At 43.7% G+C, this 14,541-nt stretch overlaps 1 protein-coding gene across 1 annotated transcript; it reads left to right on the forward strand.

The window, feature by feature from the left end:
- The first annotated feature begins 6,070 nt into the window (after positions 1-6,070).
- LOC136518717 (ABC transporter B family member 11-like) lies at positions 6,071-14,449 on the forward strand. Its single transcript, XM_066512405.1, has 12 exons — positions 6,071-6,236; positions 6,570-6,624; positions 9,302-9,477; positions 9,721-9,942; positions 10,028-10,266; positions 10,689-11,214; positions 11,307-11,580; positions 11,659-12,307; positions 12,394-12,622; positions 12,724-12,990; positions 13,067-13,330; positions 13,432-14,449. The coding sequence occupies exons 1-12, from the start codon at positions 6,108-6,110 to the stop codon at positions 14,098-14,100; spliced, it is 3,699 nt and encodes a 1,232-aa protein (XP_066368502.1). The 5' UTR covers positions 6,071-6,107; the 3' UTR covers positions 14,101-14,449.
- The last annotated feature ends 92 nt before the right edge of the window (positions 14,450-14,541 follow it).

The following is a 14,541-nucleotide window of genomic DNA, read 5'->3' on the forward strand; positions in this document are numbered from 1 at the left end:
TGACCATTGGAGCACTTTTGGCATTGTTTGTTAACGTCCTTCTCCCAAGGTTTGGGCTAGAAATACCCCCCTCCCAAGGGGTTTTTTCTGGTACCTTTTGGCCATGGGTTAAGTGGAGGGGAGTATGAAGCTCAAGAAGAGAAGAATGTGACAATAAAGCCCATGTGTTGGCACGAGAGACATAAATGAGAGTGATCCATATACTTGTGATTGTAAGGCAGCCATGAGAACCGAAGTTCGTGAGGTGGAGCACCTGAAATCATGTGTGATCTTCCGATAAAAAGCAGTAGGCTTCATGGAGGTTATAACACCCTAGGTGTTAGGCTTGCACTTTTGCACTTGCATTTTGTGAGCACAAGCATCATTTAAGCATTCATGGGCATGAGCATAAGAAGTTTCATCTCATTCACTTTATCTCTATCACATGTGATGTTGCTTATATACATACATATGCTTGTGATCATGGGTGACCAATGTGAGAAATGGTTGTGTGGTCACAAAAACACCTTAGACATATCTAGGATGGTACTTGGAACAAGTTTGGTATTCATGACATGGACCAAAACAGCCCCAAGTCATAGTTATTCTAGAAACTCCAATTTTCATGATCCTACTTTAACCAAAGTTGAACTATGCTTTAGAGTGTTTGCATGGTAGTGCACCCTTAAGCAAAGCTGTATTACTTGAGTAGAGTAACAACTTTCATTTTTGTGCCAAGACCTAATTCAGTGCCTAACATGGTCAAATAGGGCTCACAAGAATCAACAAAATGTTGTTTTCAAACTTAGAAATTTTTCTAAGTCTAAGAACTAATTTATAGTTTCATGTACCATACTTTGAAGCTTTGCATTTTGAAAACCATGGCGATTTAGAGGAAACTTTTTAAAGAAAAGTTGTAGATCTTGTGTAGCTCTACAATTCTTAGTAATGGAGTTTTTGCTAATTCGCCACGGATTAGGAACACCAATGGCTTGAACTTACGCTGTCAGTCAGCAATCGCAAGCCCTAACCGACCTTCACCGCCCGCATTAGTGGCCGACCGGCCATAGGCCGTGGCCACTGCGTGGAGGCTATACACCGACAACAGGCCCACGCATCAGGCCAGAGCGGGCAGAAGAGGGCACTGCATCGCGCTCGCTCACTCTCTCGCGCTCACTCTCTCTACCTCGCCTTGCTCTCACTCTCACTCTCGTAGCCGAGCCACGCCGCCGTCGCCATCACCGTGTGCCTCCGTCGTGCTCGCTCACCGTGCACGTAGCACCACCGCCCAATCCACCTCACCCACTGCTTTGCCACCACCTCATCTATCTCCTTGACCCGCTAGCTTCGTGACTTGAGCAAGGGTAAGGCCACATTGTGCCATCACCGCCATTGCCGTGGTCGCGGTGCGCCACCAAGCTTAAGCTCGCCATGGCCAGCCGTAATCGGTGCTCCTCTGACCTCTCTCACCCTTGGTTGCTCATCGCCATAGAGTCTAGATGCTAAGGCCAAAGCCGGTTTAACCGCTACCACCACCACCACGTAGGAACACGTGGCCATGCCGTGCGTGTTCGCAATGGCCGCACACACGAGCTCATCACCGCCGACCGCCCTTAGATCGCTCAGGTGCCCGTTATCGTTTCGCTTAAAGCCTTATTGTCTTTCCCAAAGACGGAGACCTGCCTTTGGCCGCCGTCTTGTTGGAACGTTGACCTCACCGCCGTGCGCTGTGCGCCGCCGTTCCACCATGACCTAGACCTAACCCTAGAGCTCCGCTAGGTCACCATGAAGCTATAGCCATGCTCGCTTGAGCACGCCATGGCCGGAGATGGCCGGAGCGCCGCCGCACGCCTTCGCCGAGCCACCATTAGCGCCGTCACTGTAGCCAATCGTCGTTAGAGGTCCGACGACCTACCTCATTCGATGCGGGATGTTGAGTGGAACACGACAGAGGTAACCTTGTCGCCAGAGACCTCGCCGATGGTGAGCTATCACCGGTCAACCTCCGTCCTCTGTTTTTGTTTCGCTAACGAGCGGGCCCCGTTGACCGCGGGGCCCATCTGTTAGTCTGTGTGTTCTTTGGTTTTCTTATTTTTTTCACAGATTTGAATACACGTTTCAAAAATTCATATCTAGAGCTAGGAGTGTCCAAATTGAGTGACCCAAATTTTGTTCGATTCATCATGAAGTGTATTATTTGATAAAAATATGAAACCTGCTGTTTAGGATATTATTCTAGAAGAATTAAATTGAGCTACATAAGTGATTTTAAAGTAGTTTATATCTTGTAAAATATATAACTTGAGCTAGGAAAATGATAAAATTGTGATTCTAATTTTGCTTATCTTGTTTTGACATGCTCTAGCTAAGAAAAATAATAAACCTAGAGTAAGCATACTTGGTATATGGTCTTCCTATTTAATCTTAAATAATTGCTAGTTTCTAGTGAAAATAAATGGGGTAAAAATACATAACTAATGATCATGCAATTTTTTACATAGTGTTATGGTGCTAGGATGAATGTAAGAAAAATATGAAATCTATTGTTTGATACTTTTCATTAGGCTAAACTATTTTTGCTAAAATAAGCCTATGTAACTTGTCATTTTCATAGAGATGGCTATACTTATCTAAATGACATAAAATTTATACAGTAGACTTTTGGGGTCATATATAGGCTACTGTAATTTTCTCAGAATTTATTGTACACTTTTGATATATTTTCCTTATTTCACCTTAGTGTCCAAATAAATTAATAAAGGCATTTAAAATAATATATTTGGGCTTGACCATTATGTTTTCTAAAGTGTATATGATGTCTATGAACTGTTGGTACCATTGGTTATGCCCAAATTTGATTGCTTGTATACAGTGAAATATTAATTGCTCTATAATTTAATTTTAGCAACTGTTTTGGACAGTTTCTGTTGTTAAGTAAATTGCATGGGTCAAATAATGTTTTCTGTAAATCTTGTCAATAACAAAGTTATAGGTAATTTACTTATCTTGCTTGTGTCAAATTTTTATGGCAATAGGATAAATGATTTGAGAGTTATAGCTGTTAGAAGTTGGTCTCTAGAAATATTTATTCTCTGAAATTTCTAAATAGATCTGGAAAATTGCTTTGTTTGACCTTGATAGCCACTGAATCATCTTGAGATAACTATAATAAAGTTGTAGGCAGTTTTATAAGCTTTCCCGAAAGTCTAAGATCATAGTATTTTATTGACTAGAACTTTAGATATGGCTAAAATAAGTAGTTGTTGTTTATAGTAGTAAATGATTAAGTCAATTATAATTGTTTGTCTTATGTGATGCTTGTGTAGATGCTTAGGATAATTGAGATTAGTTGTTAGTTGCAGGTTCTAAGTCTCTTACTGATGATGAACAACTTTACTTTAGGTTACTAGAACTTGGTGAGTGTATGTTTCTTATTCTATAGAAAAGATATGCACCTACTCAGTAAATATCAACTAGAAAAAAGTTATATATTTACTTGATCAACGAATGTTAAACTTATCATACATCTTGCGGATAACCATGCTCGTGCATATACAATTTATCATATCATCTCTTATGCATTCATGATACTCATCTGTGCATATGCATGCAATAGGTTTTTCGGAAGGAGTGACTCTACTCGAGTTCAAACTCGAGCATCAAGAGGAGGAGCAAGCAACCCAAGAGCAGATGGTTCAGGCGGAAGGAGGAGTCAATGTGGAAGATCTTCCCAAGTGTCCTGACCACCAACCTTTCTCGTTCTTGAAAGGCAAGCCCCGGAGCATTATAAGCCTCCTAAGCTTTTACAAATATCACTTGCGTTTTTTATGTTTGATGCATTAGGTTATAGAAGTTGATTGGAAACACTTGCTGCATATATTTTTCTTGTCCAGACAAGTATATCTTGAATCCTTTGTAGGTCTAGGATCGAATATATGCTTAGTCCGGTAGAAGTCGGATGATTTTCTATCACCTGCAAGATATAGGTAGATATCTAATCACGGTTGGCTATAATTGCTATCGTGGAAATAATCATGTGTTGATGAATAAAAAGGAGACCAGACGGGATTGTGATAGAGAAACAACAAGGCATGGAGGTCTTGGTGCCTATTTATCCCCGTCTGTGTCGGTTAAGGATCGATTCGTTGTACGTCCTCATGTCATGTTAAACGCATGCCTAGCACTTAGTTGGCCGGATAAGTCGTTCCGACCGCGAAGCCAAGTAGCTCAACTCAAGCTAGGACCCGGTAAGTGAAAGTGCGCATACTGGAGGCAGTAAGGATGTGCGGGGAGCCAGTAGCGTGAGTCCAATGACAGGCCGGGCCTGAACTTCCTGGCAAACTGGTAGAATCTTTGAGGGTGCGGCGCTGATCGGACCCACGACTGTACCTAAATTGTACCAAAGGTGACCCGACGCGACCCCGATGGAGGGAGTATGGGTTTGTGTTAGGAATAACTCCTCAGCTGGTTGGAATCGATTCGAGTCACCGTCTCTTTCGGATAGTGAGAACTTGACTGAGCAGCGGCAACGTGGCATTAATTGATGGAACTTGATGGTTATGATGATGCTCAAATTATTATACCGGTTATGGTTACTATTGCTTGTTAGCTTGATCAAGTAATTGCTCTAGTAGATGTGCTAATCTAGAAATGCTTAATTGAATAGGTATTCAAATTGATGCTAAATGTACTAAATCTCTAAGTTATGTTACTTAAGCTTTTATGCAAAATGTTGTCAAGCTAACTCCATCGATAAAGCCTTACATACTCCTTGGTGTCATATTATTTCTGGTTTATGACCGGTAAGTCTAGCTGAGTATATTCTCATACTCAGGGTTTATTCTCTCTTATTACAGATGACATGATGTATCATGGGTACTGTAAGAACTGCCTTCATCCTGCCATGGATGAGGACTAAACCATGTGGCATGGTGCTCCTAAGATATTCTCTCTATGCTTTTGCTGAAAATGACCGTGATACTGGCATGTATTTGAACTAAGTGTGATGTTGATGTCAAACTACTTTGCTTCCGCTATTTAAATTTGGTTTGTAATAACTATGTGAACTCCGATGTATGTGAGATATTTGTGAACTATTTACGAATTGTGATGTAACATGTGACTGGTTGTGTTGAATCATGTACAATCTTGATTTGTATGTTGGTTTATTTGAGATCATTCGTGATTTTATTGGACTACCGGATTTATATGAGTTCAAGTATAATAGTTTGATCGCTTCGATGATTGTTATTGTACTTGTGTTTTTATAAATTGGACGGTTATGTTACTGAGGTGACCCTATAAGGAGGGGCCCCTGTAAGGATGATGTGAAGCGCGCATGTATTGGTGTGTGGCTGACGATGACAGAGGTATTATATTGTTGCCAAAAAAAATTCTTAGTTCAAGTCCGGCTTGAAACATTAACTCTATTTATTTCCACACTAAAAACTCATAGCTGCCCACCAAAGTCTAGGACCGAATTAAACTAGCCCAATAGAGTTTTTTTTTTACAGAACAACTAACCCAATAGAGTTGCTGTCACATTCATCAAAACAATTGTCTGATTGAACATTAAGTTTAGGTTGTCACAACTTTTTTAACTTGCTAGAGTAGTGAATCTTGGCACAACTATGACGTCTGATTTTCATGTCTCACCTTCGACACCGCCACAATATGATGTGGCTACACGTGCCTGGAAACTAAATATATTCTCTATATAGATATAGATATAGGTATATATATATATATAGATATAAATAAAGATAAAGATATAAATATATATGTAGATATAGATACGTATATAGATAGAGATGGACTAGCCGATTAGCGATTTAAAATGCAGTTGCAGCTCGCTACACGCTCAGCTTCCTCCCGCGTGCGCGAGTCCTCGGAATCAGCCCTTCCGCGGCCGGCCCCCGCTGCTACAAAGCGCGCCTTGCTCCGCCCCGGCAATGCAACTCCCCCGTCGTCGAGCACGCGGAGTCGAGGAGGGAGAGGGATGGCCTCACCAGCACCAGGAGCCCTGGAGGAGGAAGAGAAGGGGTTGGTTGGCCTGGAGGAGGAAGAGAAGGGGTTGGTTGGGCTGCACCGGCTTGTTCCGGTTCGCGGACGGCGCGGACGCGGTGCTCATGGCCGCGGGTGCCGCGGGTGCAGTCGCCAGCGGCGTGGCACAGCTGCTCATGACGCTCATCTTCGGCGAGGTCGTCAACGCCTTCGGCTCCGGCTCCCGCCACGACATCCTGCACCGCGTCTCCGGGGTACGCCTCGAATCTCCATCCCCATTTAACTGCAGCTCTTGTGTTGCCATTCCTAGTTTGGAGTTTGGAAGGGATTGACGAGTACTCCTAGATTGCTAAAGGCAAAGTGTGGGGAATATCTGTTGATGTACTTCGACCAGCTGTTCAACTATTCTGATGATCTGATCACACGGGTAGTGTTAGTTACTAGTAAACACATGGCACTCCATAGTACTACGAAATAGGATTGCTACCCATTGTACCATTTGTTGATTATTTGCTGGATAACATCTTCCTACGATAAAAATAGATCGGTTTCATCCTCAGCTAAAATCTTTAACACTGCTGTTTCAGGTGTGCCTGAAGTTCGTCTATCTGGCCATTGGGTCATGGTTTGCTTGCTTCCTACGTGAGTATTAGTATTTCTTCAGTGGTTTATTGTGTCTATTTGGCCATTGGATCATGGTTTGCTTGCTTCCTACGTGAGTACTAGTATTTCCTTAGTTGTTTATTGTGTCTGTTTATGCTTTAGTCAGCCTTTATAGTGATGAATATTAGTTATTCAGTCACCCACTGAATCTTATTAACCTTCATAATGGAAAAGAATAAAGGACGGTTTTGCACCTAGCCCATGTGACCATATATACCAAGAATGAAATGAGCACAAGGAATGGGAACCAAATTTTCCCTCCATAAATAAGACACAATCATCTAACTATATGTTTTTTTTAGTGAAACAGGAGGGGAAGCCCCCTACTAGTCTTTTATTAAACTGAGCAAAAGTTTTACAAAGTCTAATCATGAGACAAAAAAGGATACAAAAAAGATCATACTAATTACACATAAGCCTCTAGCCATTGATCAATGTAAGGATGATAAATCATCTAACTATATGTTAATCATGTGTAAGTCTATTCATATGATGGTATGTCATTCATATTGCCATAAGTCCATAACTCTGAAACCAAGAAATCCCATAGTAACATTATCTTCTTTCAGAAAGGAGAAGCATTAACCAGGTGTAATAAACTACTTAGATCCATTTTCTGCAGCATGGATACTGCCAGGTTGAAAGGTCCTAATATGGCTAGAGGAGGGGGTGAATAGCCTATTTAAAAATCTACAGATCAACTAGAGCAGTTTGATTAGTATAACAAATAGCGAAATGCAAACTTGCTCTAGCTCTACAAGGGTTGCAAGCCACCTATCCAACAATTCTAGTTGCTATGATCTCTAGACACACAATTTGTTATGTCACTACTCACTAAGAGCTCTCACACTTGCTACACTAAAGAGCTCCACTAGATGAACTTAAAACAACAAAGCAAGCTCTTAATTCTAATTACACTTAAGAGCTTGCTACAACTAGTTTGCAAGAATATAAATTAGTGAGTAGGGTGATTATACCACCATGTAGAGGAGTGAACCAATCACAAGATGAATACTAAATCTATCACCGGGAGAATACCAAAGGGCAAGAGACAACCAATTTTTCTTCCAAGGTTCACGTGCTTGCCGGCACGCTAGTCCCCGTTGTGTCGACCAACACTTGGTGGTTCGGCAGCTAAGAGGTGTTGCACGAACCTCGTCCACACAATTGGACACCACAAGAACCTACCCACAAGTGAGGTAACTCAATGACACGAGCAATCCACTAGAGTTACATTTTGACGCTCCGTTGGGGAAGGCATAAGACCCCTCACAATCATCACGATTGAAGCCGGAGACAATCACCAACCTCCGCTCAACGATCCTCGCTGCTCCAAGCCGTCTAGGTGGCGGCAACCACCAAGAGTAACAAGTGAATCCCGCAGCGAAACACGAATACCAAGTGCCACTAGATGCAATCACTCAAGCAATGCACTTGGATTCTCTTCCAATCTCACAAAGATGATGAATCAATGATGGAGATGAGTGGGAGAGCTTTGGCTAAGCTCACAAGGCTGCTATGTCAATGCAAATGGCCAAGAGAGTGAGCTTGAGCCGGCCATGGGGCTTAAATAGAAGCCCCCACGAAATAGAGCCGTTGGCTCCTCAGTCCACTGAAAAACAGGGCGACCGGACGCGCCGGTCAGATCAACCGGACGCTGGACCCCAGCGTCCGGTCGCGCGATGTGTGCCACGTGTCCCCTGCTTCAAACCCTGATCGTCCGATCTCAACGGTCATCAGTACATTTAAGTTGTGACCAGACGCGCTGCTTGAAAGTGACCGGACGCAGGACTTCAGCGTCCGGTCATTTCCAGTAAGCTTCCATTCGCGAAAAATCACGACCGGACGCGTCCGGTCATGCCCGACCGGACTCACACAGCGTCCGGTCACTCGACGTCTCCTCTGTGCGCTGCCACGTTAGCAGGACCAGACGCACCCCGTCAGCGTCCGGTCACTAAGTAACCCAGCGTTCGGTCGAAGACCGACGCCAGCGTCTTCACGCTTCCACTGACCGGACGCGCCGGTTCTACCAAGACTAGCGTCCGGTCACTTACAGTGACCTCTGTCTTTTCTGTAGAGAGCGCCGGTGAAGTTCCTAACCCTTGCTCAAATGTGTCAACCACCAAGTATATCACCTTGTGCACGTGTGTTAGCATATTTTCACAAATGTTTTCAAGGGTGTTAGCACTCAACTAGATCCTAAATGCATATGCAAAGAGTTAGAGCATCTAGTGGCACTTTGATAACCGCATTTCGATACGAGTTTCACTCCTCTTAATAGTATGGCTATCGATCCTAAATGTGATCACGCTCGCTAAGTGTCTTGATCACTAAAACAAAATGACCTCTACAATTTATACCTTTGCCTTGAGCCTTTTGTTTTTCTCTTTCTTCTTTTCAAGTCCAAGCACTTGATCATCACCATGGAATCACCATCATCATGTCATGATCTTCATTTGCTTCACCACTTGGAATAGTGCTACCTATCTCATAATCACTTTGATAAACTAGGTTAGCACTTAGGGTTTCATCAATTAACCAAAACCAAACTAGAGCTTTCATAGGGGCATCTAAAGGTGTTACTGTTTTTCACGTTTTAAAGTACTGCTAGTTATAGATTAGCACTAAGGTGTTACTGTTTTCATTGTTTTATCAGAGGTTGCGTGTTGGATCATCACTGGAGAAAGACAAGCAGCTCGCATACGGGGTCTCTATCTTGAAGCTCTATTGAGACAAGACATTGCATTTTTTGACAAGGAAATGACCACTGGACAATTGGTTGAGAGTATGTCCGGAGATACAATACTTATCCAGGATGCAATTGGTGAAAAGGTTGACCCATGTAAACTGTAAACACATCATTGTCAGCTTGTGAATTGTGATGCTGGTTCATATTAACTTTACTAAAGCTACAAAGCACATAGGCAGCATATTTGTATCTAATGATCTAAACTTATCTTCTGTGTTTCGAATTAAGGAGTACAAATTTTGCTTATATGCGAATATGTGATTGTAAATTGTTGTGATCTGATGTCTATTCTGGATAGTCAACTCAAATATTCGTTTCCATTCCAGGTTGGGAAGTTTATACAACTTACTGCCACATTTGTTGGAGGGTTGGTGATTGCTTTCTCTAAAGGATGGCTTTTAGCTGCTGTTATGATGTCAAGTGTCCCTCCTATAGTAGTTGCTGGAGCAGCTATTTCATGGACTGTATCGAAACTGTCAAGCCAGGGTCAAGCTAAGTACAATGAAGCAGGCATTGTCGTTGAACAGACAATTGGAGCCATCAGAACAGTAGACCCTTGCTTAAATATTCTCTTTAATCCTTACTATTGGTTTAGATTTGTAACCAACTTCTTCTTGGGTTAATTTTTGAAAGGTTGCTTCCTTCAATGGTGAGAATCGGGCCATTGCATTATACAATAAGTATATTAGGAATGCATATGTATCTGCTGTCCAAGAAGGAACGGCTACTGGCCTGGGCTTTGGTTTCGTTATGCTTATTCTGTTCTGCACCCATGGTCTAACAGCATGGTATGGGGCAAAACTAATTATTGATAAAGGATATGAAGGAGGTCAGGTTGTAAGTGTCTGGATGGCATTCATGACAGGTGCAATGTAAGTCATCAATACTCATTGAACCTTGTTCTAAAATGTCTATGCATATATTTTCTTTCTTGATCAATTAATTCTTGTGCAAGGTGCATAGACACAATTCTATAATCCTCAACTACAATTTTCCAGTATTTTGAATTTGAATCCATTGATTACATGTAATGTGCTCTAGCCTTCCCAACATGAGGTATATTATTTGATCATACTCTAATTCATGTATAACATGACAGAATCATTAGGCATACATTTTCACAAACCATCTAAATGATTGGTTCAATCACTTTGTTCCAGAAGTGATTTCAATAACGGTTTTCCATTGCACTGACAGTATTTTGATTTATGGTGGAGGTGATATTACTATTCATTTTATCATGAAAATGCATATTCGTTCCTGCATAATTGTTCTTCACATTTCTCCTTATCAGGTCATTAGGTGAGGCAACACCATGCGTGACTGCTTTTGCTTCTGGCCGGGCTGCTGGGCACAGAATGATGCAGATAATCCAAAGGAAGCCACAAATTGATCCTAATGGAACAGATGGGATCATGCTAGCAAACATGAAGGGTGATGTAGAGCTAAGGGATGTATACTTTTCGTACCCATCTAGACGTGATCAATTGATATTTGATGGCTTTTCGTTGCATGTATTAAGTGGAAAAACAATGGCTATAGTGGGACAGAGTGGTAGTGGGAAGTCGACAGTGATTAATCTTGTGGAGAGATTCTATGACCCTCAGGCTGGTGAAGTTTCAATAGATGGTGTTAACATAAAAAGCCTGAGGCTTGGATGGCTAAGGGAAAATATCGGTCTTGTTAGTCAAGAACCACTGTTGTTTGCCACTAGTATTCGGGAGAACATTGTCTATGGGAAAGAAGATGCAATAGACGAGGAGATAATGGCTGCGACAAAGCTTGCTAATGCAGCAAATTTCATTGATAAGTTACCTAATGTATGTAGATTAAACTAAATTGTTTTATACTTGTGCAAAATTTCATCTATACTATAACTAACCACAATTAATCGTGAACTTTGTTATTTCAGGGCCTAGACACAATGGTTGGTGAGCATGGAGCACAATTGTCTGGAGGGCAGAAACAAAGAATTGCAATCACAAGGGCAATACTGAAAAATCCCAAAATCTTGCTGCTTGATGAAGCAACAAGTGCACTAGATATGGAGTCTGAGAGAGTGGTTCAGGAGGCCCTTAACAGAATTATGCAAGGGAAGACCACGATCATAGTTGCCCATCGATTGAGCACTATAAAAGATGCTGACACTATATCAGTCATACATCGCGGAAAAGTAGTTGAACTAGGTCTGAACCTTGCATGCTTTCATTATGTTTATCTGATGATTCTGGAGTTTGATCTTGTCACCTTTAAATGTTAAACAGGCACACACACTGAACTACTTCAGGACCCCAATGGTGCATATTCCCAGCTTATCCAGCTGCAGGATATAACTGGAGAACCAGATGCATCTGATGTAGATTATCAAAGGTCTACTTCAGCTGTCAGAAATGTCGAGTCCTTGAACAAATCTAAGCATGCTCCATCTCTCAAGAGGTCAATAACTGGTGGCGCTTCATTAGGGAGTACCAGCGTGCACTTGATCACTAGTGCCAACATGATTGTCCTGGAGAGCACAGATACTGAACCACTGCCTAAAGTATCGGATGAAGGTGAAGAATGCAGGAAGGTTGCCCTCTCTCGTCTTATTTCTCTGAATAAACCTGAGATGCCAGTCCTTCTGTTAGGTACAGTGGCTGCAGTCATATCAGGTGTTATGTTTCCAATGTTAGGTTTGCTGATGTCCAGTTCCATCAATTCATTTTATGAGCCTCCTCATCAACTCCAGAAAGATTCACGGTTCTGGACATTGATGTATGTAGCGTCAGGAGTTGCTTCGTTTATTATCCTGCCAGTGGAGAATTTCCTTTTTGGAGTAGCTGGTGGAAAATTGGTTGAACGCATTCGCTCGTTATCTTTTCAAAGCATTGTTTGTCAAGAAATCAGCTGGTTTGATAGGCCCTCAAATGCTAGGTCAGCCTCCAAATATTCTGCTATTCACCAGATTTCTGATGACAACTGCATTACAAATTTTTTATGTCATTAATTTCTATGTCCAGTGGAAATGTTGGTGCAAGGCTGTCTGTCGATGCTTCAAATATACGACGTCTTGTAGGCGATTCATTGGCATTGATGGTTCGAAGCACTGTTACAGTTATTGCAGGATTTGTCATTGCAATGGTTGCAAATTGGAGGCTTGCCCTCGTTGCCACGGTAGTGCTTCCTTGGGGGGGTCTCCAGGGATTCCTCAAAATAAAGTTCTTGGAGGGATTCAGTGCAGATGCCAAGGTAGCATGCTGAATGCCATGCATCTCTGGTAAAAAAAAGAGAATAATGTCATTTGGCTAATTGAACTTAGTTATTCTTTTTCCCTAAATGGTGGACTGCAGGCAATGTATGAAGAAGCAACTCAAGTGGCAAATGATGCTGTCAGTGGTATTCGAACTATTGCTTCTTTCTGTGCGGAGCGTAAGGTAATGAAGACTTACTATGGAAAATGCAAAGCTCCAGTGCAGCAGGGGACCCGTCAAGGCATTGTCAGTGGCTTGGCCTTTGGTGTATCATTCTTCCTAATGTATTCTACATATGCCCTTTGTTTCTACATTGGAGCGAAGTTTATTCTTGATGGCAAGGCCACGTTCACTGAAGTATTCAGAGTAAGCAAACTGTTCAGATTACTAAGCTTCAAGTTCGCTCGCATTATGCATAGCAAACTGCTGTATTCTTCTGCAGGTGTTCTTTGCTCTGCTCTTGGCAACCGCAGGCGTTTCACAGAGAAGTGTGTTAGGTTCAGATTATGCCAAGGCCAAAGCATCAACATCAACTATATTTGCACTCATTGATAGTAAATCAAAGATCGATCCTAGCAGTGATGACGGCATGGTCTTGGTTGACGTCGCTGGTGAACTTGAGCTCCGCCAGATCTGTTTCTCATATCCATCCCGACCTGATATTCAAATATTCAGAGATCTCAACTTGAGAATACCATCGGGGAAGGTACGAAACCACTCAACATTTCCGTTCCTTTAATTTTACTGCAATCAGCACCACTACTACCAGTTATCAGCAGGCAGTTAACTTTGGTGCTCTCTCGACAGACGGTTGCCCTCGTCGGCGAGAGCGGCTGCGGCAAATCCACCATCATCGCTCTCCTGGAGAGATTTTATGACCCTGATTCTGGCACGATCACATTGGACGGTGTGGACATCAAGGACCTCAAGGTGAGCTGGCTGCGGCGGCAGATGGGGCTGGTGAGCCAAGAGCCGATCCTGTTCAACGACACCATTCGCGCGAACATAGCCTACGGGAAAGAAGGCGAGGCGACGGAAGAAGAGATCACCGCCGCCGCGAAGGCCGCGAACGCGCACCGGTTCATTTCGGCGCTGCCGCAGGGCTACGGCACCGTGGCCGGCGAGAGGGGCGCCCAGCTGTCCGGCGGGCAGAAGCAGCGGGTGGCCATCGCGAGGGCCGTGCTGAGGGACCCGAGGATCCTGCTCCTGGACGAGGCGACGAGCGCGCTGGACGCCGAGTCGGAGCGCGCCGTCCAGGAGGCGCTGGACCGGGCCGCGGCCGGCAGGACGACGGTCGTGGTGGCGCACCGGCTGTCGACGATCAGGGGCGCCGACGTGATCGCCGTGCTGGGGAACGGCGAGGTCGTCGCCCAGGGCACGCACCAGCAGCTGATGGCGGCCAGGGACGGCGTGTACGCGTCGCTCGTGGAGCTCCGCATGAGGTCCGAGCGCGCCGGTGTCTCCTCGTCAGCATGACCTTCCCTCCGATGCCTGGGCTCACGTGTCAGACACCATTTGTACGTGACCGGTGTTCATGCTGGGAGTCTGTGTATCTTCCTCTTTTACCGAACAAACTGTATTGTGTCGGACACCATTTGATGCCAACTCAAGGGAGGCTAATGTTTTGTAGTAGTTTCACCAAAAAATTAGAGATGCCTGCCCTTGATCTAGCGTAGTTCCTCTAATCCTCTCTCAGCCAACGCTTGCTCTGGTGGTACCTTCAGCAGACAAGATCACTGCTGCAGGTCACTATGCGCTCGATCGGCGAGGCTATCTGTTGGTTTGATATGGATGCTAGGCGCCAACCTGGAGTTTGAGCCTTTGAGGCAGTACACCACACGTCCTTGCGTTGGGGAAGCGCTCAGGTTGACATGTGTCAGCAGACAGCAGGACGTTGCTCACTTGGCCCGCCAAACG

This window comes from Miscanthus floridulus, chromosome 17, assembly GCF_019320115.1.
Source record: "Miscanthus floridulus cultivar M001 chromosome 17, ASM1932011v1, whole genome shotgun sequence".
Lineage (NCBI taxonomy): Eukaryota > Viridiplantae > Streptophyta > Magnoliopsida > Poales > Poaceae > Miscanthus > Miscanthus floridulus.